Source organism: Dendrobates tinctorius, unplaced genomic scaffold, assembly GCF_039654945.1.
Source record: "Dendrobates tinctorius isolate UK_male_01 unplaced genomic scaffold, ASM3965494v1 ptg000231l, whole genome shotgun sequence".
Taxonomy (NCBI): domain Eukaryota; kingdom Metazoa; phylum Chordata; class Amphibia; order Anura; family Dendrobatidae; genus Dendrobates; species Dendrobates tinctorius.
In genome coordinates, this window is record NW_027361898.1 from 20,458,264 (window position 1) to 20,485,553 (window position 27,290).

The 27,290-nt window shown below is 47.5% G+C and overlaps 1 protein-coding gene across 3 annotated transcripts in view; it reads right to left on the bottom strand.

Moving 5' to 3' along the window:
* Positions 1 to 27,290, bottom strand: part of LOC141059932 (uncharacterized) — a 64,946-nt gene that overhangs the window by 37,401 nt on the left and 255 nt on the right. Inside the window, exons 2-6 of one of the 3 annotated variants that reach the window (XM_073556151.1) lie at positions 24,632 to 24,715; positions 20,036 to 23,692; positions 18,926 to 19,109; positions 18,741 to 18,833; positions 12,102 to 12,362 (exon numbers count right to left, since the gene is read on the bottom strand). In XM_073556151.1, the coding sequence (XP_073412252.1) occupies positions 12,102 to 12,362; positions 18,741 to 18,833; positions 18,926 to 19,109; positions 20,036 to 23,566 (4,069 nt within the window). In that variant the 5' untranslated portion in view covers positions 23,567 to 23,692; positions 24,632 to 24,715. Of the gene's footprint in view, positions 1 to 12,101; positions 12,363 to 18,740; positions 18,834 to 18,925; positions 19,110 to 20,035; positions 23,693 to 24,631; positions 24,716 to 27,290 lie in introns of those variants that run through there. The other 2 variants (XM_073556153.1, XM_073556152.1) reach the window with 2 other exon arrangements.

A 27,290-nucleotide genomic window follows, 5' to 3' on the forward strand; every position in this document is an offset into this window, starting at 1 on the left:
AAATAGCCAACGCATTCGCTGACTTTTACCAGTCTCTCTACAACCTTAAAAATGACCCCACTGCCCCAAAGCCTACCCAAACGGCAATTAATTCCTTCTTAAACAATATTAATCTTCCTCGGTTATCTGCAGTACAGCTGGAGCAACTAAATTCCCCTTTTTCTCTGGAAGAGGTTCGCCAGGCGGTGACCACAGCCAAAAGAAATTCAGCTCCAGGCCCAGACGGCATCACTAACTCCTATTATAGGCAATTCACTGAAACCCTGTCTCCTTTCCTCCTGAGACTTTTCTCCTCTTGGCGAGCCACAGCAGATATTTCACCAAATAATCTAGAGGCCATTATAACTACCCTGCCAAAACCAGGAAAACCCCCTATTTCAACAGGAAACTTCAGGCCAATATGCCTCCTAAACTGCGACTTAAAATTGTACGCCAAAATAATCTCAGCTAGAATACATAAAGTTCTTCCATCACTGATTTCCCCGGATCAAGTGGGGTTTGTGGCGGGGAGGCAGGCGAAAGATGGGACGAGACGTATGCTGGATCTGATTGCGGTGGCTGAGGGGAGGAAAATCCCCAGTGTATTCCTGTCCCTGGACGCAGAGAAGGCGTTCGACAGGGTGCACTGGGGATATCTGAAATCTGTTCTGGCCAAGTTTGGTTTCAAAGGCCCCATACTTAATGCCATAATGGCGCTGTACTCTAACCCTAACGCCAAAGTTCTGGCATCCGGATTTATATCTCGGAGTTTTGAATTAACCAATGGGACACGCCAGGGGTGTCCGCTCTCCCCTATCATCTATGCCCTTGCTATAGAGCTTCTGGCGCAGACTATCCGTGAATGCCCTCGGATCTCGGGGATTCGAGTGGGGAGTATAAATCATGTGGTCAGTCTATATGCAGATGACGTGATTTTATCTTGCACTAATGTAGAGGTGTCCCTACAACACGTAATGGAGATCCTGTCCTCCTTCGCTCAAGTCTCGTATTACAAGCTTAATATTACCAAGTCCTTAATTTTTCCGCTCTTCTTGCCAGCCTCTACCAGAGCCACTCTTTCTCATCTTTACCCTTTCAAATGGGAAGACGAGGGAATCCCCTACCTGGGTATTATACTGGACCCACTACACTCCATGATCCAGAAAAATCTGCTGACCCTGCACACCTCATTGGATAAAGAACTTACTCGCCTTTCTCTTCTCCCCCTCTCTTGGGTGGCGAGAATGCAGACTTTTAAAATGATCTGTCTCCCAAAAATTATCTACTTACTTCGGTGCCTGCCCCTAACAATTCCGCAACGGTATCTCAACAAAATTCATTCGCTAATGAGTAAATTTATATGGGCTGGGAAAAAACCTAGAATAGCCCTGAGATGTATGCATGCCCCGTTCAGTGGTGGAGGAATGGGTATTCCTAATATTCTAACATATCACAGAGCTGCTATCCTGGAACCGGCTCGAGATTGGTGGAAGAATGATTCAGACTTGAGATGGTTACAGATTGAGTACACCTGGGCACAGGCCCACTCCCCTAAACAATTCATAGACTCCCTGCTCCTAACCCCTTCGCCCCCCGGCGATCTTCTACCCACCACAGCAGCTCTAAAGAAAGCTTGGTCCTTATGGAGCAAGCCAGTGTCACAGGCTCTAGGTCCCAGCCTTCCCCTTAGATCGCTGGAAGCCTTCATTCCGAATTTGAATCTTGCCGCCTGGACACGTGGAGGTCCAATTACCCTAGCAGATCTCTATAGAGAAGGCGTCCTACTCCCGTACTCAGAAATGTGTGTTAAATTTAACCTCCCCCGACACAGTTTATTCCAGTTTTTTCAAATACGTCACTTCCTTCAGTCCGCTCCTCACCTACCGGTTCCCACAATAGCCGATCACGCCGCAATTAAAAAATTCTTTCAAAATAGCAAAATCAAAGGCCTTTCATACATCCATAACCTGCTAAACTCCCCGGAACCGGACAAACAATTGCCGTATATGCTCAAATGGGAAAAAGATCTAGCCTCTCAGCTTCCGTCGCAAGAATGGTTCGCGGCCTCAAAATGGATTCACAAATTCTCTTCATGTCTCAATCACATAGAGCAATTAAAAAAGGTTCATCTGCGGTGGTACAACTCCCATACTAAACTGGCTTCTTTTTGCCCACATGTCACCTTTGTGCTGGAGGGGATGCAACCACAGGGGCACCTTGTGTCATATGTGGTGGTTTTGCCCTAAGTTATCTAACTTCTGGCAGGAGGTGTTCAATCTAATCCATGAGGTTACTAGTCTCCGTCTTTCCCCAAACCCAACCTTAGCGGTGCTACACATTGGCCTAGATGGGATCCCGGATCTTTTAAAAAATATCACTTCCCACATTCTCATAGCCGGCAGGTACTGTGTGGCATACAAGTGGAGGTCGGTGAGCCCCCCTACAAAAACAGAATTGAGAGGACCAACCTACACTGGCTATACGAAACCAACTTGACCCCCAATCTAGAGAAGAGAACGGTGAGACTTAAACAATGGCATCCGTGGGCCACTTCCCTTTATGCAACGGCCCTCCCCCAGATACAGACACCTACACCATAAATAAATTGATTGTGCCTAAGAATGCCATGCATGTAGAGCTGCTTCCCCTTCCCCCTCCCCGCTGCTATGTTCAAGTTGTTGTTGGAAGGGGTATTTAATGTCCCAGATTGATATTCTAATAATGGCTCGAGGTTATTCCACCTCTTGCTACTCATTGCTCCTGTTCTTGATGTTTTTGTATGAGAAGTTTGTATTTTTTCTGAAAACTCAATAAAAACCTTTATGATAAAAAAAAAAAAAAACCACATTCAAGAAGTTTATTAACCCTTTAGGTGCGTCACAGGAATTTTTTGAATATTTAAAAAAAAAAAAAAAAAAAAATGAACATTTAACTTTTTTTCACAAAAAAAATACTTCAGGTTCAATTTTTTTTTATTTTACCAAGGGTAACAGGAGAAATTGGACTGCAAAAGTTATTGTGCAATTTGTCCTGAGTACGCTGATACCTGATATGTGGGGGGAGAAACCACTGTTTCGGCGCATGGCAGACCTCAGAAGGGAAGTAGCGCCATTTGACTTTTTCAATGCAAAATTGGCTGGAATTCAGATTGGACGCCATGTCGCGTTTGGAGAGCCCCTGATGTACCTAAACAGTGGAAACCCCCCACAAGTGACCCCATTTTCGAAACTAGACCCCCCAAGGAACTTATCTAGATATGTGGTGAGAACTTTGAACCCACAAGGGCTTCACAGAAGTTTATAACATACAGCCGTACAATTAAAAAATCATATTTCTTTATCGCCTTATTGGGGGACACAGATTACCATGGGTGTATGCTGCTGCTGCTAGGAGGCTGACACTATGCAAAAAAATAAGAAAATTGACTCCTCCCCGGCAGTATACACCCACCGACAGATACCAAGTACCTCAGTTTGTGCTTAGTGTCTGTAGGAGGCGGACCGGGATCTCCCCAGATCCGCATCTAACCATTTTCTTTTAGGTTGTGTGTGTATTAATCTTTTCCCATTTATTTTCCAGATTCTACATCGGGAAACAGGGGGTAAATGTTCACCCTGCTTTCCCATATCATGCGGCTGAGCGAGCCGTGTGGTGTCGCCCACATCGCAACTCTCAGTACCGCAGGCAGGACTTTTTCCATATCACCATTCGGTGCTATGGGCGGACGACAGGTGGCCGGTCCTTGCCAAAACAACTCCTCATCCCTATCCTAGGACAGGGCTGAGAGGAAGACGGTAGTCGCCATTGCTCCCAACAAAAGGACGCCGTCTTCTACGTGACACGGGTAAGAGGACCTCTCCCAGCTGCCTGTCTGCTATGCATGCCCCTGCGGGGTCATCCTCTTCAGGGACGTCAGGTAAGACCCTAACAATCCCTTTAGCCCCGTATGTCTTCACAAGCAGTGGATTCAAACTTTGAATTTCCCGGCCCTACTCCCCCACTGCAGCCGCGCGCATCACATCGCAGCCGCGCTCCGGTTATACTAGGATCAGGGAGAGAGGCACACAAGGTCTACTAGGACACAGGGGGGGTCCTTGTAAGCAGCGGTTCAACGCAGGCTCACCTTTTATTATCGGCGCCGCGGGCATCAGTATAAGAGCTCGGCGGGGAGGGAGACATGGTTTCACTTTCGCTTTCAGCGCGCTCCCTCCTCCCTGTTCGGAGCGCGCTCCCCTTTTCTCTGGGCGTGAATTTCCACTCTGGGCGCGCTTTTTCTCGCGCCCATTTCACACCAATCACAGCACTACTTTCTTTTTAAGGACGTCAATCTCCATTTTTACAGCGCCCCTCCTCTGCCATTGCCGTGATTCGTCACGACGCCAAGTGCCGCCCACAGAGATCACAGCCAGCTTCCTCCTGCAATTTCACTGGCTTCCTGCGCTGCTTGGGGGACACGTCAGGGTCCAGCTCGTCAGAACTTCGGTAGGCTCGGCGCTTAATGGAAAAATTGTCTCTCCTCTGCAGCCCTTCTATTTAGTGCAGCCTTTAGTGCAGCCATAGTGCTCAACATACCTATGTTTAACCCTTCAGCGGCGCCATCTTTCAAGCCCACCGTTATCCACTACGCTTGTGCACGCTGTAAAAGGAAGTGGGCGTCAGGTCAGTCGTCTCCCCTCTGCCTGTCCTGCAGCCCTTCAGCTATGTCGGCCTCTCAGGAGCACACCGATTCCCGGGATGAGGGCACTTCCCCTCTCCCAGAGTGGGCCGTTGCAATGTTCCAGTTGGTCTCCGATCTGACTAAAGTCTCTCAGTCCCTGGTCCAGGTCCTAGAACGTTAGCCTCAGCTATCTACAGCCACCTGTGCACCGACTGCCTCTCAGGGTGAGTCGTCCACACCTGACCGCGACCTTCAGAGGGACAGGCCGAGTAGGATTTCTAGGAAGCATGTTCTGTCTGACTCGTCTTCCAGTTCGCTAGGCCCGTCGGGTTCTCCCAGGTGTCCTTCTCCGTCTTCAGAGGACGACCCTAGGTCTGACGACGATCCCCAATCGGGATCTAGTTCAGAAGCAGATAATATATCTAAAACGCGGAATATGGTAGATAGTCTTCTTACTGCCCTCTTCCAAACCTTGGAATTTAAGCAGGACGAACCTCCTCCTTAGGAATGTTCTGTTCCATTTAAACGAGCGAGGCCTCCATCCCGAACCCTTCCAAACCACAAGGAGTTCAATACTACTCTAACCAAACATTGGGAGCACCCTGAACAACGCTTTTCAGGCCGCAGGTACTTAGATGTCCTGTATCCCTTTGATGTAGATCTGCTCACAAAATGGATCAAAGCCCCCGAGGTGGATCCTCCCGTCTCTCGTATAGCCTCCAAGACGGTTCTATCCCTTCCGGACGGGGCATCGCTTAAGGATCCAACAGACAGGCAGATAGAATCTCTGGCTAAGTCTATTTTTGGAGGCATCCGGCGCCTCTCTCTGTCCTATTTTCGCTTCCTCCTGGGTGGCAAAAGTCATTTTAGCTTAGGCAAAATCTCTTCACAGAGGCATCTTAGCGGCAGCTCTCCAGGACGAGCTGACAGATCTAGCAGATCAAATTAATCATGCGGGTAAATACCTCTTAGCCGCCTCCTTGGATGCAGCTGGGTGCGTAGCAAGGGCTAACGGCAACATAGTAGCCGTACGCAGAGTCCTTTGGCTAAAGTCATGGAATGCAGGTACCACCTCCAAAAAGTCGCTTACCAATCTGCCTTTCCTTAGTTCTCGGCTCTTTGGAGCCAAGCTAGATCAAATAATTTTGGATGCCACTGGTGGTAACAGCACTTCTCTCCCTCAGTCTCGGCCAAAACGCTTTTTTAACAGAAAGGGTTTCCGGCCGTTTAGGCCCTTTTCTGCCTTCTCGTCCACAGAAAAACCTACCCAGCAAGGTTCTCCTCCATGTGACGGGTCACCCCCACCTGGAAGTTTTTCCAGGGTGGGAGGCAGACTTTCCTTTTTCGCGGACGCTTGGCTGTCTGTTGTCAACGATGCTTGGGTCAGGGAAATCATCGCATCCGGATACAAGATCGAATTTGCTCCCAGCCAAACAGACGTTTTTTCCTGTCTCGACCCCCAAGACAGCGGTCCCACGTTCCAGGATTCTTTCAAGCCGTCTCCTCCCTTCTTTCCGTCGGAGTGATTGTCCCCGTTCCCTCAGACGAACGGTTTTCAGGGTTCTACTCAAATTTTTTCGGAGTCCTGAAAAAAAAAGACGGGACCCTTCGACCAATCCTGGACCTCAAGTTGCTCAATCGCCATGTGAAGATTCTCCACTTGAAAATGGAGTCTCTTCGATCAGTGATAGCCTCAATGGAACCCGGAGAATTCCTCTGCTCTGTGGACATACGGGATGCTTATCTTCACATCCGTTTGTTTGCAACATCAGAAATATCTTCGGTTTGCAATTCAGGAAAATCACTATCAATTCACGGCTCTTCCCTTCGGCCTAGCCTCTACTCCCCGTGTTTTCACGAAGGTGATGGTGACGGTCATGGCCATCCTTCGATCCAGGGGGATTCTCATCATCCCTTATCTGGACGATCTCTTGTTCAAAGGCTCGTCCCGTCAAGACTGTCTCCTGAGTCTTCACATAACCCTGGATACCCTCGGCCGTCTCGGATGGTTAGTCAACAAAGAAAAGTCCATTCTCAGACCCACTCAGGGTCTGACCTTCCTAGGCATGGAATTCGACACAAATCTGGCCCGGGTGTTTCTTCCGAGGGAAAAATTTGCGTCTCTGTCCAAAGAAATTCGAGCTCTCAAACGGCCGAAGCCCATTCCCCTTCAGCTCTGCATGAAAGTTCTGGGGAAGATGGTGGCTTCCATGGAGGCAGTGCCTTTTGCACAGTTTCATCTTCGCCTCCTTCAGCTGTCCCTCCTCTCAGCTTGGGACAAGACGACGTTGTCCTTAGACCGCCCCATTCTCCTCCCTCTCAGAGTGAGGCATTCCCTGACTTGGTGGGCAATGCCTACGTCAGTCCTACAGGGGAGGTCCTTCCGCCCGCTCCAGTGGCAAGTCATTACCACCGATGCCAGCCTTCTAGGTTGGGGAGCGGTTTCCCATCAGAGAACGGCCCAAGGGCGCTGGATTCCACAGGAAGCTCTGCTCCCCATAAATCTTCTCGAAATCAGAGCAATCTTCCTGGCCCTTCGCTGGCAACCTCTTCTCGTCGGCAAGCCGGTCCGCATTCAGTCGGACAACGCCATGGCTGTGGAGTACATAAACCATCATGGCGGCACGCGCAGCATCCAAGTGATGTCAGAAGTGGCCAAGATACTGCGCTGGGCAGAACAGTGCGTTCCAGCAATCTCCACTGTTCTAATTCCAGGGGTGGAAAACTGGGCAGCCGACTTTCTGAGTCGCCAAAGCCTAGCATCAGGCGAATGGTCTCTCCATTCCACAGTCCTCGATCAGATATTCCAGCGCTGGGGTTATCCGGATGTCGACCGCATGGCATCTCGGATGAACCACAAGGTTCCGCGTTTCGTAGCCAGGTCCAGGGACCCCCTAGCCGTCGCTTGCGACGCCCTAGTTATTCCGTGGTCCCAGGTCCAACTCCCTTATCTGTTTCCACCTCTTGCCTTGATCCTAAGAGTGGTCAAGAAGATAAAATTGGAAGGCGTGCCAGTGTTTCTTGTGGCTTCAGACTGGCCAAGAAGGCCTTGGTATGCGGAACTGGTGAACATGCTCGCGGACGTCCCCTGGAGGCTTCCAGACCGTCCGGGTCTTCTCTCGCAAGGCCCCCTTTACCACGAGACTTCTCGGTCTCTTGAATTTAACGGCATGGCCATTGAGGCCGCAACCATAAGAGAATCAGGTTTTTTTTTTTCCCAGCCAGATGTTTCAGATGATGGTCAAAGCCAGGAAACCATCCTCTTCCCGCATCTACCATAGGCATTGGAAGGCCTTTTTCCGTTGGTGCGACGATAAAGAGTCTTTCCAATGTCCTTTTCCATTCCGTCCATACTGGGTTTCTCCAGCCTGGCTTTGATTCGAGTCTCTCTCTCAGTACCCTCAAGGGCCAGGTTTCCGCTTTGTTTATCCTTTTTCAAAGGAAGCTCGCTTCTTTACCGCAGGTTAAGACATTTCTCCAAGGAGTCGCTCATGTGGCCCCTCCTCATCATTCACCGATAGAACCGTGGGATCTCAATCTCGTTCTTAGCGCTCTCCAAAAAAAAAAAAAAAAAAAAAGCGCCGTTTGAGCCCATCCAGGACATTCCTTTGTCTTTTCTTTCATGGAAGGTAACCTTTCTGATTGCCATAACATCCATCAGAAGAGTTTCTGAATTAGCGGCCCTGTCATGTCGTTCTCCTTAGCTGGTACTCCATCAGGATAAAGTCGTCCTCAGGCCCGTTCCTTCCTTTCTTCCAAAGGTGGTATCCTCCTTCCACATCAACAAGGATATCGTTCTTCCATCATTTTGTCCTGTTCCTTCTCACCCTCTTGAGAAGTCACTCCACAAACTGGACGTTGTTAGAGCCTTGCGTGTTTATCTCGCTAGGACTGCTTCACTTCGTCAATCCCATTCATTGCTGGTCATCTCCGGTCACCGGAAAGGGCTTCCGGCATCCAAATCCACGATCGCTCGCTGGATTCGTTCTACTATTCTGGAAGCATACAGTCTTCAGGAAAGACGGCCGCCTCCGGGAGTGAGAACTCACTCCTCCCGGGCAGTGGCAGCTTTGTGGGTCATTCGACACCAGGCTTCGGCTCTGCAAATTTGCAGGGCCGCGACCTGGTCGTTCTTGCATACGTTTGCGAGGTTCTACAGGGTTCGTCTGATGCAGTCGTTGGTAGGAAGGTCCTGCAGGCGGCGGTGGCGCATCGGCCGACCTAAGCCCTTCCTGTTCTTTCGTTCCTTATTGCTGTTCCCGCCCTTGGGACTGCTTTGGAACGTCCCCCAATAAGGCGATAAAGAAAGATGGATTTTTGGTTCTTACCGTAAAATCTCTTTCTTGGAGCCTTCACTGGGGGACACAGCACCCTCCCTGTCTAAGTTGTACCGTGTTGGGTCCTTGAGTTTCTTGTTGGGTTGGTACATATGTTTATAGTTCCGTGGCTTCTCCTACTGCTTTCTCACCAACTGAGGTACTTGGTATCTGTCGGTGGGTGTATACTGCTGGGGAGGAGTCAACTTTCTTGTTTTTTTGCATAGTGTCAGCCTCCTAGCAGCAGCAGCAGCAGCATACATCCATGGTAATCTGTGTCCCCCAATGAAGGCTCCAAGAAAGAGATTTTACGGTAAGAACCAAAAATCCATCTTTTTTCCACAAAAATGATCTTTTCACCCTCAATTCTTATTTTTCCAAGGGTAACTGGACCCTAAAAGATATTGTGCAATTTGTCCCGAGTGCGCTGATACCCCACATGTGGGGGTAAACCACTATTTGGGAGCATGGCAGAGCTCGGAAGGGAAGCAGCGCCATTTGACGTTTTTGGCTGGAATTGAGATCGGACACCATGTCGCGTTTGGAAAGCCCCTGATGTACCAAACAGTAGAAACCCCCCACAAATGACACCATTTTGGAAAATAGACCCCCCAAGGAACTTATCTAGATGTGTGGTGAGCACTTTGAACCCAGTGCTTCACAGAAGTTTATAACGCCCGGGCGTGAAAATAAAAAAAATCGTATTTTTTCCACAAACATGATCTTTTAGTCACCAATTTTTTTATTTTCCCAAGGGTACAAGGAGAAATTGGACCCCAAAAGTTGTTGTCAAGTTTGTCCTGAGTACGCCGACACCCCATATGTGGGAGAAAACTACTGTATGGGCACACGTCGGAGCTCTGAAGGGAAGTAGTGACGTTTTGGAATGCAGACTTTGATGGAATGGTCTGCAGGTGTCATGTGCGTTTGGAGAGCTCCTGATGTACCTAAACTATTGAAACTCCCCACAAGTGACCCCAATTTGGAAACTAGACCCCCCACGGAACTTATCTAGATGTGTGGTGAGCCCTTTGAACCCCCAAGTGCTTCACAGAAGTTTATAACGCTCAGACGTGAAAATAAAAAAAAAAAATCATTTTTTTCCACAAAAATGATATTTTTGCCCCCAATTTTTCATTTTCCTAAGGGTAACAGGAGAAATTGGACCCCAAAAGTTGTTTTGCAATTTGTCCTGAGTATGCTGATACCCTATATGTGGGGGTAAAACACTGTTTGGGCGCATGGCAGAGCTTGGAAGGGAAGGAGCACCATTTGACTTTTTCAACGCAGAATTGGCTGGAATTAAGATCAGACGCCATGTTGCATTTGGAGAGCCCCTGATGTGCCCAAACAGTGGAAACCCCCCAATTATAACTCCAACCCTAACCCCAACACACCCCTAACCCTAATCTCAGCCCTAACCCTAGCATGGAAATACATTTTTTTTTATTTTACCCTAACTAAGGGGGTGATAACAGGGGGTTTGATTTACTATTTATGGCGGTTTTTATGTTTGGCAGTTGTCACACGCTAAAAGACGCTTTTTATTGTAAAAATAGGTTTTGCATCACCACATATTGAGAGCTATAATTTTTCCGTATTTTGACCCACCGAGTCATGTGAGGTCTTATTCTTTGCGAGACGAGTTGACGTTTTTATTGGTACCATTTTCGGGCACGTGACATTTTTTGATCGCTTTTTATTCCGATTTTTGGGACGCAGAATGAACAAAAACCAGCATTTCATGAATTTCTTTTGGGGGAGGTGCGTTTACACCGTTCCGCGTACGGTAAAATTGATAAAGCGGTTTTACTCTTCAGGTTAGTACGGTTACAGCGATACCTCATTTAGGTTTTTTTTATGTTTTGGCGGTTTTATTAAATGAAAACTATTTTATATAAAAAATTTTTGCATCGCTTTATTCTGCGAGCTATAACTATTTTTTTTGCGGATGACGCTGTATGGCAGCTCGTTTTTTTTGCAGGACAGGCTGACGTTTTCAGCGGCACCATGGATATTTATATGCGTCTTTTTGATCGCGCGTTATTGCACTTTTTGTTCGGTGATATGATAAAAAAAAAAAAAAAGCAAAAATGATTTTTTTTTTTTTTAAGGGGTTCGCTAAAGGGGTTAACTAATGGGACAGTTTTATAGGGCGGGTCGTTACGGACGCGACGATACCAAATGTGTACTTCTATTGTTTTTTTTATTTTCAAAAAAACGAATTTATTGGGGAATATATATTTTTTTTTTTTTTACTTATTTATTTGGCGTTTTTAAAATTATTTTTACACTTTTTTTTTTTACCTTTATTACATTGTCCCAGTTGGGACATCACTGTCCTGTGACAGATCGCTAATCTGTCACATCACAGATCACTGTGACAGATCAGCAATCTGTCACAGGCACTGCTGCAGACTTCCTCATGCCTGCGCTTTGCAGGCACTGAGGAAGCCAGCTCCCTACAGGCCCCCATCACCATCTTGGATCCGGAGGCCTGTAGGGAAAGAGCCCCCGGCAGCAGCGCTGCACACTGCGCTGCCGTGGGGGGGCTCAGGGAAGCACGGAGGGAGCCCCCTCCCTGCCGATGCTTCCCTTTAACCCCCCCGGTACACCGCGAGTGTTTGATCGCGGTGTACAAGGGGTTAACGAGTCGGGGGCGGTCCGTGACCGTCCCTGACACATTGTGCCAGGTGTCAGCTGTGATAATCAGCTGACACCCGGCCGCTATCAGCGGCGCTCATCACGTGGGCGCAGCTGATCGCTATGACGTACTATCCCGTCCCTGGGAATTAAGTCCCAGGGCACATGGACGGGATAGTACGTCATATGGCAGAAAGGGGTTAAATCATAAACAAAGAAAAAACTGCAGCAACAAAAACCCATGATAAAAATACAAGTGATCTAATTTAGCCAATAGGTGCAAAAATATGCTGCAACATCAAGTACTCACCATCCATGGGAATATAGCCTAAAAGGCTGCAGGTTATATTTTGCTGACTCCTATACAACTTCTAGACCTGTACAACCTGCCCCTAGGCTTTCTTACCATATGTTTCTAGCTGGGCTCATCACGGGAGTACAGAGGAAGTAATAACTTATTACTCATATGTGAATCTGAATTTTGGGTTGAAATCCTTCTTCCTTACCAGTAGAACTAGAAGGAACACTTGAAACATCAGGTTTTGAAAACCGTGAGCATTGTTCCTTTGAGAGGTTTTCGACTTTTGTTTGCGCCGTCTGGTTTATTAGGGAAGGACTAGCTTGACTACTAGCTTCAGTAGCGGAGCCTAGTGCAGGAGGGGGCTGTCTTGCAGAGGCTCTTACAGATGTGCCTTCAGCTTTGGTTCCAATTTCTCTCCGACACCCAAATGTGGGGATTTCTCTAGGATTTTTCTTGGCAGCTAATCCTGTAACACAGAATTGTCATGAATGAAATGTGTCACTCACGATTTGTACTGTAAAATAGACCATCAGCAGTGATGGAATACCCTGGCATGCGAGAATTACAAAATAGTAAAAGACACCTCCAAGAGCCATAACTTCTATATTTTTCTTTTTTGCAGAACAAGTTAGTTTTGGATGACATTCATTTTAGCATTAAAAAAAAAAAAAAAAAAAAAAAAAAAGCTTTTTGTGTGCGCACCGCAAAATCTTTTTCTCCGAGCCATTCATTGGGGGACACAGACAGTGGGCGTTATGCTGCCTGCCTCTAGGACGACACTAAGTAAACCAGAAAAAAAAAAAAAAGTCAACTCCTCCCCTGCAGTATACACCCTCTCGCTGGATGAGATTTCTCCAGTTCGGTGAAAAAGAGCAGTAGGAGCTTAAACAGTCAAACAATTAATCATAACTAGGTCACAACCTAAGAATGCTACAATGAGCCAGTAGGCTAAACAGGGTGGGTGCTGTGTGCCCCAATGAATGGCTCGGAGAAAAGGATTTTACGGTGAGTACACAAAAATCCCTATTTCTCCTATGACACATTGGGGGACATCCTAAAGCAGTCCCTGGGTGGGGAGCATACATCTGCTAATACCCCATGTACCACTGAGTCAACACTGAGGTACTGCCGATTGCAGGATGCGTCTGCCGAGAGCTGCATCCGCAGAGGCCTGAAAATGAATTTGGTAATGTTTTGTAAAAGTATGCAGACTGGACCAAGTCGCAGCCTTGCAGACTTGTTCTTCCGAGGCCTGGTGCCGAATGGCCCAAGAGGCACCCACTGACCGGGTAGAGTGCACCTTAATCCCCACTGGGACAGGCGCGTTCCTGACACGGTAGGATTCCTGAATCGCCAAGCGAACCCACCTGCTTTTGACGAGGCTAGATCCTTCCTATGCCCCTCTGGAAGTATGAACAGGGCATCTGACTTGTGGAAGGGAGCCGTCCGCGAGATGCACTGTCTCAGCGCCCTAACCACATCCAGGGTGTGGAGGGTCTTCTCAATGCGATGGACTGGCGCTGGACAAAAGGAAGGCAAAACAATTTCCTCATTGAGATGGAAAGAGGAGTCGACCTTGGGCAGGAATGACGGGGACGTCCTGAGAACTACCTTGTCCTGCTGAAAATTAAGGTACGGAGAACGGCAGGACAGGGCTGCCAATTCTGAAACTCGTCTGATAGACATAATTGCCACTAGAAAGACCACCTTCCAAGAGAGGACGGTCAGTGACACGTCCTGCAGCGGTTCGAAAGGAGCCTCCTGTAAGGCCCCAAGAACCAGGTTAAGGTCCCATGATTCCAAAGGCCTTCTATAAGGAGGCGCCACATGGGAAACTCCCTGAATGAACGTCTTGACCTGAAGTTTGGTGGCAATTTTGCGTTGGAAAAGCACTGACAAGGCCGAAATTTGGCCCTTGAGCGAGCTAAGCACTAATCATGGTGTAAATCACGTCGTGAGAGAACCCAGCCTGTGCTAAAATCCAGGATTTAAAGGCCACGCCGTCAAAGACAGGGCCTCGGAGTTCTGGTGGTAAATTGGGCCCTGTGAGAGAAGTTCCATGCGATCTGGAAGTCGCCAGGGGTCGTCGGCGACTAGTTGCATTAGTTCTGCATACTATGCTCAGCGCGGCCAATCTGGCGCGACTGGTACTCCCTCTGCTCTGATCTTCTTAATGACCCTCGGAAGCAAGGGAAGAGGAGGAAAGATGTACGGGAGCTGGAACCGGTGCCATGGCAGAACTAGGGCGTCCGCTCCGATGGCGCATGGATCGAGCAATGAACGTTGTTTAGTCTTCAGGCCAAGAGATCAACATCCGGAGTCCCCCAGCGATGACAAATCTGCTGAAAGACTTCCGGATGAAGAGACCACTCCCAAGGTAATGCCTTGGCGACTGAGAAAATCTGCCGCCCAATTTTCTACGCCCGGGATGTGGATTGCGGAGATGGGCGAATGGTTGGTCTCGGGCCAATGGAGGATGTGACTCACTTTGTGCATGGCCATTCTGCTCTGGATACATCCCTGGCGGTTGATATACGCTACAGCCGTGGCGTTGTCAGATTGGATCCTGATGGGGTGACCTGCGAGGAGATGGTGGAAACTCCGTAGAGCTAGTCTGATCGCTCATATCTCCAAAATGTTGATGGGGAGACATTACTCTTGGGTTGACCAATGACACTGTCGTGTGGTGACGAAAGACCGCACCCCAGCTGAGAAGACTTGCGTCGGTGGTTACTACCAACCATCTTACTGGGAGAAAAGACCTCCCTTGATTCAGGGAGGACCTCAGTGTCCACCACCTGAGGGCTTGCCTGACCCGCAGGGGCAGAAGGATCCAACGGTGCAGGGAGAACGGGTTCTTGTCCCAAGCCAAGAGCAACGCATGTTGTAAAGGACGGAGATGGAACTGTGCAAATGGAACTACTTCCACTGCAGCCACCATCTTTCCGAGAACTCTCATGCTGAAACGAATGGAGTGAGAAACTGGTTGGGAAAGAGTCTGCGCTGCCTGTTGTAAGGCTTGGGTCTTTTCTGGAGGGCAAATGACCAACCTGCGAAAGTGTCCAAGATCATTCCTAAAAAGGAAATCTGCTGAGCCGGTTTTGGGAAAGACTTCTGAAGTTTATCTTCCACCCCAGGCGAGAAAGTGTATTTACTGTTATATCCACGGATTCCTCGCAGGCTGGAAGGGACAGACCCTTGATGAGCAGGTTGTCCAGATATGGTAACACCACTACTCCATGAGAGTGGAGAATGGCCATGACCTTGGTAAAGACCCTGGGGGCGGTGGCGACTCCGAAGGGCAAGGCAACAAACTGGAAGTGTTCCTCGTGAATCGCAAGACACAGGAACTGCTGGTGGGACAGGCAGATCGGAATGTGAAGGTAAGCATCCTTGATGTCAATGGATGCTAGGAACTCTTTTTCCATGGAAGAAACAACTGATCGGAGAGATTCCATTCGGAATCGCTGTACCTCGACAACAGATTTAACTGTTTGAAATCCAGAATGGGTCACATCGTCCCGTCCTTCTTTGGAACCACAATAAGGTTTGAATAAAAACCTCTGAACCTTTCGTGATGAAGGACCGGAATGATGACTCCGTCCCTTAGCAGTGCCTAAACACTTGTTCTTGGGGGGGGGAAGAGACGAAAGGAGAAAGCGAGTGAGGAAAACTATCTTGTATCCGGAGGACACCAGCTCCCTGACCCACTTGTCGTGGACGACCGAGAGCCAGGTGTGGCTGAAGGAAAGTAGGCGACCGCCGGATACCGCAACAAGTCATTGGGTAGATCTAGGAGGAGATCTGGCTCCCCTAGATCCAGAAGCCCTAGGCCTGGGTTTCCAAGAGCGGTTAGGTCTGTATGAGATCCGGGAGCTTCTCTCTCCGCGCGGGGACCGACCTGATTCGGAAGAGAACCAGAGGACCAGTCGGAATTGTTACGAAGAGATCGAAAACGCGTTGGCAGTTGGTTGCGAAAGTATCAGAAATGAGCTGGTCCAGGTTCTCTCCAAAGAGACGACCCGTTTGAAAGGGGAGAGAAGTCAACCATCTTTTAGATGTGGCAGTCGTGGAGCCATAGGGCTCTTCTAATGGAGATCGCATTAGCGGCAGTTTGAGTAGCGCAATCGGTGGCATCAAAAGAAGCTTCCACTACAAAGTCCGCTGAGTGAATTATCTGTCAGGCAACAGTGGTTGCCTCCGGAGGAAGATAGGTGCCCTGGAAGGAAGTAATCAAGACTTCTGCCCAAATGGCCATTGCCTTAGTGACCCAAATTGCCGCGATGGAAAAAGCGCTGCTCCTGAAGCTTCAAAAACTGAATGGGCAAGGTAGTCAATTTGACGATCGGAGGGGGGTTTCTGACTGAGGAACCCTCAGAAATGGATAGGAGCGTTTTAGAAGCAAGACGCGATACAGGAGGGTCCACCGGAGGGGACTGTAAGCAATCCTTCATTAGGTATGGATCAAAAGGGTATTTAGCCTGAGTAGACTTTTGCCCTGTGAACCGCTTATGTGGAGAATCCCTATGTTTCTGGACAATTTCCTTAAAGTCCGGATGGCTGGTAAATAACTTGCGCACACGCTTGGTTTTCTTAAATGAGAGGGTGTGCTGGAGCAGGAATATTTTCCTCGTCCAACTTCAGAATCCTGTTGACTGATTCTATAAGAGAATCAAGCGACTCTTGATCAGTTGGGGCATTCTGAGGGGCTGAAGTGTCAGATTTGAATTCAGAGTCATGCTCACTGTGAACCTCAGGAGAGGGAGAGCGAGAGACAGGATTCGCAGATGCCCAGGCACGAACGTGACTAGGGGACGAGTCATGGGTCCGCTTTCTAGAGACCTGACCATTCCTTGAACGAGTATGGCCCCTGCTGGTGGGCGGTTCCCGTTCGACGCCAGAGCCTTCCTCGGGGGGTAAGGATGCTCTCTGGGTTAAAGAGTCCTCCCGGAGGGAGAATATAGCCTGGGTCAGAGACTCCACTGACCGTGACGCAGCCCACTCTGGGGTACTAAAAGCAGGAGGCCCGTCAGCAGCGGCGGCGAGGGGCGTTTGAGCGCAGGCCGGGTCACAGGCCGGGGCGCAGGCCGTGCATAACGGATTAGTCTGTGCTCTGGGTAAGGCAGACTTGCAAGTGGTACACACGGTAAAAAACGCAGTGTGCTTCTTAGCAGCCCGTTTAGCCTGCTTAGATTGAAAAATAGTGCTCCTGAAAGGGTTAACGGCAGAGTGTCTGCAGCTGCAGGGAATGTGTCGGGAAGGGGTTAAACATTAATCTGAGGGCAAATGCAGCTTACCTACGGTCCTGTGTCCCCCGGGAAGAAGAGGTGGCCCTGTGGTGTCATCCGGTATCCAGCAGCGTGCATGCCTCACAGCTCGTATCCAAAGCAGGCTGAGGTAAAAGACATGGCCCCCGAGATTAGAATTGCGCGTCTTGTAAGAGGCGCCAAGAGGAGGGGGCGGCGACATTCAAATTGCGGTCTAGTAGGCCGGAAAAGCCGGGGACTAAATTTTTGGCCTACCCGAGCGCCGAGTGTGTGTGGGGGGGGGGCCGATGCACCGCCGCTGACGCTAAGTCAGCGCTTCTCCTGGGGATCAGAACCCAACCCCATACCTCCACTCCAGTGCTTGGCAGGCTGCGCTGTCTGGGGCCATCCAGGCAGGTCTTCTCATCCTCCTGGGCTGATGTAGCAGAGCTGGAGGAGTTCTTAAAGGGGTATGCTCAATCGATCCTCCCTATTGCAGGGGGATGGAGAGCTATGGGGCTGATTCAGGGCATTCGGCTGTTCCAGTCTTCTCCATTGCACTCCATGCGCCTGCCCTCCTATCCGTGGATTACCGGGACCGTAAGGATCATCGCCAGAGGAATCAGCCCCATTCGTCACAGGAAAGTGTACGGGGCGGTATACTCCGTGTGCTTGCCTGTTTTGGTTCGGGGGAGAGCGGGCCGTAGAAAGGAACAGTCGCCCCCTTCACTCCGTTAATTAAAAAAATTTACAGAAAATTCAAAAATAAAATAAAAACAGTGGGGTCTGAAGCCAGACCCAAGTGCCTCCTATAGACACTAAGCAAGAACTGGAAAAATCTCATCCAGCGAGAGGGTGTATACTGCAGGGGAGGAGTTAACTTTTTTTCTGGTTTACTTAGTGTCCTCCTAATGGCAAGCAGCATAACATCCACTGTCTGTGTCCCCCAAAGAGGCGTAGGAGAAAAAAAAAAAAAACCCAAACCAATAAATTCTGGAGTTGTTACGGCATTGATTGTGCTGTAAAAGTGACGTGGGAAAAGTCATTGACTAGGAGTGTATAATTATGGCAGTGCCAAAACTTGTATAGGTTTGTTTTGGGTACATTTAACAAGTTCCAGACCATCCATAGACAAATGCATGGCCAGTCCACGTTCTACTCTGTATAAACGTTCTAAAACATTACTGTATATATTATAGCAGCTGCAGGCATTTGTACAGTTGTAGAGTGCAGGCATCCTGCTGTCAGACACAGCCAGACTCCCCATAAAGAATGGAGAGCCTGTTAATTACAGTTTTTGCCTTCCCAATCACTGCATACACCGCACTAAAATGTTGTGTGATGTTTGAATGAGCAGGCATTCACAATTACATCCTTGGGCGCCATCGATCAGCGCCTTTTACGTGATGGACAAGAATTGTGACGCGCTTCTGGCTGGTGAGTGCTAAATCCCGCTGTCAGTTATGGACTGCTCTGGTCACGTGCTCCTCTGACAAGAAGCCATCATATGGACCGAAGAGCTGGTCAGTGTGTGAGGAATACTGCACTAACAAGAGAGTGTCAGACCCCTTTAAAAGAATACATTTGTTTTTGGTCACCTTGGACTTGAGTTTTAAGTTTTGGAGAAGCCTTTTGAGATTGTGGAAGAGGGGGACGTACTGATGATGTTCCCGGTCTTATAAGGCCTGTCCCTATGAAAGAAAAATTAAGTTAGCGCAACAGCATTTCTACCATCTACAAAGTAACATTAATACCCCGTTGTTTGGAAATGCTGCGTTCTCACCTGTTGATGTTGGTGGACGCACACCTGAAACAGTCTTGACACTTGGAGCATCATGCAGATTCAGGACAGCATTCTGGCTGCCAATAGACAATTGTCTAGAGGGACCTGGGATCCCTAATCTCGATTGTGGTTTATCAGAAGAGGGGGCAGGTGGCAACTGTGAATCTGTCATAGCTGACTTTACCTATGAAGAAGACTGAAATCATGAATATGAAAGACCCACTACCAATTGTACAGAATTTAGTAGGTTAATGCCGCACAGTATTGATTCAGGTTAAAAGTGGAAATTATGTTGCACTGTTCTATAGGAAGAACTTTAGTATTCTGTAGGGACAGCCACCACATAGCACTGTATTCTCAACAGGATGTTCCATACATCAGCAAGCATAAAATCATGAAGGGAGACTGTCCATTGTACTGAAACCCATCAATACGTAGTGTAACTGCACACTTGTGAATCCTTGCCGTATTCACCGATGTCGGCATCAGGGACGGCAGTCAAGTATGATTTGCATCCATCCATATCTCTTCTAATGTGTGCAGCATCGCTTCATAAAAGTGTATAGGGCGAGGCCGCACCTGTTAGACGGGTTCTAGCAGGGAGAATGCAAGTTGTGTACTTGACCACCATCCCCGGTGCAGAAACTTGTAAGTCCACAGTGGACAGTGCGTGTGCTGGGAGGATTCACAAGTCTGCTCTCTGAGTGCCTGCATACTTGTCATTCTAGACCGGACAACCACTTTAAAGAGTGACTTATAATAATCATTTCATAAATCAATAGTGCACAAGAAAATAAGAGTCTTTGCAATAAATCTCAGAAATCTGCTTCCTTCTACCCATGGACTAATAATTTTCAATTCACAGGTAAAAATCTGTATTCCGTGAAGAGCGATAACTACATTGGACAGGAGATGATTTACAGTTGGCGAGATTCTATGTACAGGAAAGGAAGAAAGATTTTTTTAAGACGAGAAAGAAGCAGATTTCTCTGATAAGATCCATTATAAAGTTGCTTATTTTCATGTGCACTATTGATTTCTGAAATAAAAGTTAACGGTTGTCCCAAGTAAGCCGGACAAGTTAGGTATTAGGTAGTGAATCCTACAAACCTTTAAAGCAGCGGCTTTTGGAGCTCTGAATCGGCTTCCAGCGGTAGATTTGCTTATCACGCTTCCTCCCATGCTTTCCATGGCTAGTTTTGGGTTTCCCAGGCTAGCCCTTGGCAAACTTTGGCGGACCATTGGAGGGCGGAGAATACCTCTCACTGGTATTCCACCCCTCTGTGCAATTTTAGAGACAGCAGTTTCCCTTGCCGGATTCTGACACAGCACTAAAGAACGGCGTGCTGACGGGATGCCAGATGTTGAAGCCATCGTTTTTGGCATGGCTTCTGATGGAGGAACCAAGCCCCTCCGCAATCGGAGTGGGATAGATGATCCATGTGACACTTCTAGTTGGTCTTTACAGTGCAATCCCTGTGTATCATGTGGCGTGTTCATTCGTGGTCCTCTCGAGACCTTATTTGCAGATTCATCGAATACAGAGCCAATGGACAAACTAGGGTCTTGTTGCATAGGATCCATGACAGTTTTTTGATACTGAAAATCATTTATTCCAGGAACAGGCGTGGAAGTGACAAAAGAAAGCGATCCAACAGAAAAGACACTGATATCATGAGCATTTTCTTCTTCCTGGAGCATACTACAGGATTCAGAGAGCGATGGTTGATTACCAGATTCTTTGCAGATATCCACTTCTGTCGGGGAGGCCATCATTCCTGGGTCACAGTTGCTGCCACATTTCTGAGATCCTTCCAATTTCTGTCCTTCTGTAACATTAGGATTGGCCTGAACAGGTGGACTCACAAGTATACTGGGACCAGTAGTGACACAAGTTACAACTAAGGCTTGTGCATTTGGTGCTACTGATGGCAAGTCATTCCCATCATCAACCACTAAAGCTTCTCGCTTAGGGTCAAGTTTGGAAACATTTCTGCAGTCATTTACCATCAAGCCCTCATTGTCTGCATTCAAGCTATAGCCAGAATTTGAAATAGATATTTCGGCTTTTGTTCCTGTAGCACCAGTAAGGCTTATATCACAGATCACATCACTGTGCCTAGCTGGTGCATCTAGAGTCATATTTAAGCAAGGCTGGGTCTCCTCTTTACAGAGGTTACTATGATTAGCTGTCGTTTGTAATACTAAAGAAAATTGTGCGCAGAGTGCTTTGGGACTGGGGTCAGTACATGGGGTAGCGGTCGCTTCACTCGCCCTTGGAACCACCACAAAAGATTCCTGCATGCCTCCAGTGTCTTGAGTGCAACAGGTTGGAACTGAAACATCACAAATTGCAGTCTTACCCGATGCTCTATCAGCTGAAGCTTTGGGAATTATCTCGATGTATTGGGTTGTATTGGTTGGTGTTGCTGCCATGTAAACTGGTGCAATGTGTGTAGCATTTACACACGACTCTGTTACGACTTCAATTTCATGCATGGTGTTGGCTGCTTTGCTCTCGGTGAATGGGAGGTCTTGTGTACCGTTTGCCAGAATTTGTAGTGCCATGTCAGTAATCTGCATTGTGTTGGCAGTGGCAGCAGTAACTCGCTCATGCTCTGGTGTGAGGTCGTGTGTGGTATTGGCAGAGTGTGGCACCACATCCATAACGTGCGTAATATTGCCAGAAATTGCACCATCATGACCTGAGGAGATGTCCAGAGCCGTGTTAGCAGGTGGGCCTACCATCTCAACCTGTGTTGTGTTGGTTGCTTTGCTCTCAAGTGTGAATGGGATGTCTTGTGTACCATTTGCCAGAATTTGTGGTGCCATGTCCGTTATCTGTGTTGTGTTGGCAGCAGTAACTCCTTCATGCACAGGTGTGAGGTCGTGTGTGGTGTTGGCAGAGAGTGGCACCACATCCATAACCTGCGTAATATCGCCAGAAATTGCACCATCATGTACTGAGGAAATGTCCAGAGTCGTGTTAGCAGGTGGCCCTACCATCTCAATTACCTGCTTGGTATTCGTTAAATTAACTTCCTCCTGAATAAATGGTATATCTTGTGTTGTATTAGAGGTAGGTGGCAAGATTTCAGTCACGCGAGTGGCATTTTCTATAGTCATCTCCTCATGTATAGATATAATGCTCAGCCAGGGATCCGTCAATACCTTGCTCTTCTCAATCTCATGAGTCGTATCAGTTGGTGGCAGCTCATAGGTTTCCTCAATGTCCTGTGCAGTACTGGCGCACAGGTTATGCTCATTCGATTTGTCCATCTGTTTTATGCAGGTTGTAGACGGCCCTTTACATACAGGATTATTTGTAGTAATGACCAGAGTTTGAGGTGAAGTCTTCATTACTTGGTTGACAACCTGAGGAGAAGCCATACTCCGTGTCATTACAACATCAGAGAGCTTCGGTTCCGTATGTAGTATGCTGTTCGAGAAGACTTGAGTTATATTTTCACCACTGGATTTGCTGGTGGCAGAAATAGCCAATGGTGACAATATTTTATCCTCTTGATTTACCTCACAGTTATTTTTCTCGAGTGGTTCCATCTTCAGCCTCTTAGAACATACACCATTCAGCTCATTTAAGAGAGAAAGCCCTTCAGCATTACTCGCAGCACACCGAGTGTTATTTTGAATTTGACATTCAGATAGGTTAAAATCATTGAGTTGCATATCAGTCTTCTCAAGATCCAAAAGACTCACCCCAAACAGTGACAGCCCTTCATTGACAGGGCTATTTTCCAGAGAAGATATCACTTTGTCCACTTCGCAAGCCAACATTGACTTCATTGGTGTAGTGTCATATGGAGGAGGTTCTGCATCAATGGTAGACAAATCAAGTTCTTCCACTTTACGCTTAGAGCCTGGGGTTCTCACAACTGGTTTTTTGGTCACGATTTGATTAACTATTTCTTGGCACTCGGTAGCAAAGAAACTCCTATATAGTGGAGTCTTTGTGGGACTTTCATGCAACAAAACATCGGTAGGGTATGATTTCTTGTGAAGCAGATCTATTGTTGATAATCTGTCTTGAGGTTGCGATTCATCTGACATATTCAATTCACTATCCACTTCCATAACTGGAGTAAGCTTTTTCTTCACCCTTTCTCTTGAAGGCATTGGAGTGCTGAAATACTTGTCCTTATTCATAGACATATCAGTAGGATCCTGCTCCTCACCTTCACTGGAAGCTGTAGGGTCTGTAAAGTAGGACAAAGACTTGTTGGAGACACCAAAAACTGTAGATGCAGAGTAGGAATCGGGAGAAGAGAACAGATTGTGTGGCAGCTTCTCTTTACTCAGAACAGGAAAGACTACACCATCATTGTTCTTTAGGTCACTTAGTCCGGAGATTTCCATCTTACCAAGAAGACTTGCATTTCCTTCTTTATCTTGAAGGGACAGTATAGTGTTTGTGCGGTCTGTGTGACTATTCAGATTTTGTTCACTTCTCAAATCTGCAGAGGCACAATCTAGATCTTGTTCCACATCACCTTTCCCAAACTTTGAGTCACATGGTAGTGAAGATGGACATCCAGAATTACTCATTCTCCTTTTGAGCCAACTTAGTGGCCGCTTCAGACCACTAGTCACGCTAGGTTCATTTTTTATGTCTTTCAGCACCATACGTCGCAGCTGATGTAAGGGGCTCTTCGTGCCTAGTGGCACTTTTGTTGTTTTTTCAGTAGATCCCTCCAGGTTTAAATATGAACGTAAACTCCGCGTCAATGATTTTTAGATTTCTCTTGCAATCTGAAAAAGAAGATCACAGTGGGGTGATAAGATAAGGGCACTGGTTTTACTGTATGCCACACGTTAAACTGCGATAATAGTGGATCTTTGTCTTTACAGAGGGGTTATCAAGCTTATAGATTGCTAATTACTATTGCTAATACTGTAAAACAACAGCATTTCTACTCACCCATTCCATCCCTTCTGCAAGTGAAACCACACTTAAAGAGTAACAGTTATTATAACTTATTTCATAAATCAGTAGTACATATTAAAATAAGTAACTTTTATAATAAATCTGATTTTGCCTCCTGTACTGATCATTCATTCACGTCTTCAGTAAATACAGATTTCCCCATGGACATGTATGACAGATGATGCTTTTAAGTTGTATGGAGAAGGAAGGAGCTGGAAGCCAAAACAGAAATTCTGCTATAAGGGACTCCTGAAACTTCTTAGAACTATTTTGAGCAACAACTGTCATCTCCTATCTTAATAATAGGAAAATGTGTGCTCCTTGAAGACAGTTTACCTGTGAAGTGAAAATTTTAAGAACAAAAGATTATTCCAGGGGAAAGAAGTGGATTTCTCTACAAGATACAAGTATTTCAGAGGTGTACTATTGATGTTTTTTTTTTAATAAAATGTAAACAGTTACTCTTTAAGGCTTGTCTTACTTGGTAGTTATGCTATGGCACAAACCGTGATTGACTGCATCCTATCCATTAGTGGGTTGACCTGCAAATAATATCAGTTTTCAGTACATGTAAAATTCATCACAAAATAAAAAAAAAACAAAAAAAAACAAAACAGATACTTAATTGCACAACCTCTTGTAAAAAATTGTGCAGACAATTCACAAATCGTATTGGAACAAAACGATTGCGTTACTAATTGCCCATCCCCATAATTCGCATAGTCTGTGTCAGATGACAGGTAAACGGGTGCAAATCCACTTACAATAATGATGATTGGCGCTTGTTATGAACGGAAGCATTCACTATGGGGTGTGCAGCATCATGGCAATAGGAAAGGTGTGAAAGTCTAAAAAAAAAAAAAAAAACCCAGGGAAGAATTATTGCCTCAAATATTTCCATACATCATGTAAATAGTGAAGATTCCTTAACAATAGTTTTATTACATCATTCCACTCGACTGCGCTTTAATTCTAATGTCTTCAGTGTGGCATAGAAGGCAGCCTGTGTATTCCTATGAGAACTATTGTCACGATCAATGAAAAAAAAAAAAACAGACTGACTTCCCTGTCACACTGAGGACAAGAACTAAAAGGAAGCAGATAACTACCGTAATAACGCTATTGGTAAGGAAACCACCAAGAAAGTAGTCACAGAAGAAACATCACACCAGTGCTACTCCTGGGATCATGGTGGGGGTGGCATAATGTACAGTAGCTGGATCCTATTAGTCCTCGTTCCAGGTACACTAATAGCTCGGTGTTACATTGATTTGGTGGTGGAACAAGCAGTACGGTCATTTTTTCAAAGTGTCCCAGGAGTCATTATTCAAAACAACCTCAGGCGACATGTTGCTCGTGCAACTATGAGCAAGCCGAATGGCTTAAAGGTGCTAACATGGCCTGCAGCATCTCCGGACTTGTCTCAAGCACATGGGACGTCATCAATAGGGAACTACAAAGTTGGCTGTCAGGAGGGGATCTTGATGATTTGCTTTAGTGCTGTCAGTGCAGCAGTACATCCCTCATACAACCATTAATAACCTCAGTGATAGTAGCCAAGTGCCTGTGTTGCTCATCTATACTGAATAAAGAGAGATGTTCTGAATAGGTTTCCACCATTAGCAGATCAGTAACATATCTACCCTCCTGGGATTTCCAGGACTTGCCCTTCTTGATGCTGCAATCAATGTTACGAGTGTAGTCACACCATGTACATAACTGATCGGAGGGAGGATACCACATTCTGGCTGGGCTCCCAATACAGACGATGGCCAAACGTGCTGATTTTGAAGGGACAAGCTGACTGCACGGGACAATATTGAGGGGTAAGAGTGGATATGCCAACATGTAACACCCCACTGCTGTGTTTCTCTGTGGGCAGCACCCTGTGCCCATACTGAGCTCCTCCATCTAACTGACATTGAGGGGCCATTACCAGTTCCCAGCAGCTGTAGACAGACTGTACTGGTGCCCATACTGAGCCCCTGCACCAGGCCCGGATCGGTAATATAACCAACCGGGCATTTTCCCGCTGGGCCGCTGTCATGTGGGCCGCAGCCAGCAGCGCCCGATCATCTGGCCGCTTGCCAGCTGATGCGGCCACTGGCCTGGCTGTTGCTCCTGCCGCCGGCCTTCTGCGGGCACGGCGGTTATAGTTTCCAACCCTCCCGCACTGCAGGGAGATAATCCGCCACGCCCCCCCATCCTCGCTTGCCTGCTCTCTTGTCTGTTCACAGGACCTGTGATGAGGTCACAGGAGGGGAGGAGTCAGGGGTCACATGATCAGGAGCCTTTGTCCAGACCCCTGATCATGTGACCCCCTGACTCCACCCCTCATCACAGGTCCTGTGCGCTCAGCCTTGCCTCTTGGTGTCTGCAAGACTCTGCTGTGCTGTTGTCATGGTGCTGGATGAGGTAAGTATGTGTGGGGTCAGGAGGGGTTTACAAGGTAGAGGTGAGCGGAGCCGCGCGCGTACGAGGAGTGCGGAGCCGGGTGCGTACGAGGAGTGAGGAGCCGGCTTTTCCCAAGGACACAGGATGACATGGCAGAGCCCTGAGGACCATTTTAAAACTCACATGACGTTCCACCTGAAGTGATGTGCTGGAAGCTGACCGGAAAGGAGATAATTTCTTGAGGAGATTGTGACAGAACCAGGAATGCTTCAGATCCGTGTCCTCCTCCGACAGCAGGATCGCCTTGGAATCGGGGATGCCGGCCATGTGAGCGGATCATGATATGTCCTGCACCGGGAGGCTCAGGTGGGCACTAAAATGGGAGCCAGGCTGCTATAGTATCTTTATAGAATCTCTCTTTATTTCTCATTCTCTGTTCTGTCTTTCCCTCATTTTCTTTCTCTAATCTTTCCCCTTTCTTTCTCTCTCTCTGTTCTTTCCCCTCTTTCTTGCTCTCCTTTCTCTCTTCCTCAGTACCAGTCAGTGTGATCAGCAGTGCTAAATGGGTGCGGTTGGGCGTGGACATGGGTGTGACTAGTTGTGAAATGGGTGTGGCCAGGGCATGGCCTAAAATTTGCAGCGGTGCGCCGCAGTCTTTGTCCCTCTTTCCCTTCTTCAAAACTTGGGAGGTATGATAGGGGCAGCTATGACCAGGGGGTCTGGTTGCCCAATGGATAGCAGTTCTGCCAGGAATTCTGTCATCGTGCGTACAAAAGGGGACAGAGCTTTGGGAGGAGTACTGTACCTAAAAGCAATAAATAGGACTGAGCTGAAATACTGGGCACAGCTGTGACTACATGTTATATAGTCGTGTTAATCTCCTCTCACTTCTTATAACCTACAACTGTACAAAGATATGATATAGTCGCCATGTGACTAGTGGGCCTGTGTAACTTCAAATGCCAGGGCTGAATTTTAGTCCCAGTCCGGCCCTGCCCTCCACCACACTGTGACATTGAGGGGCCATTA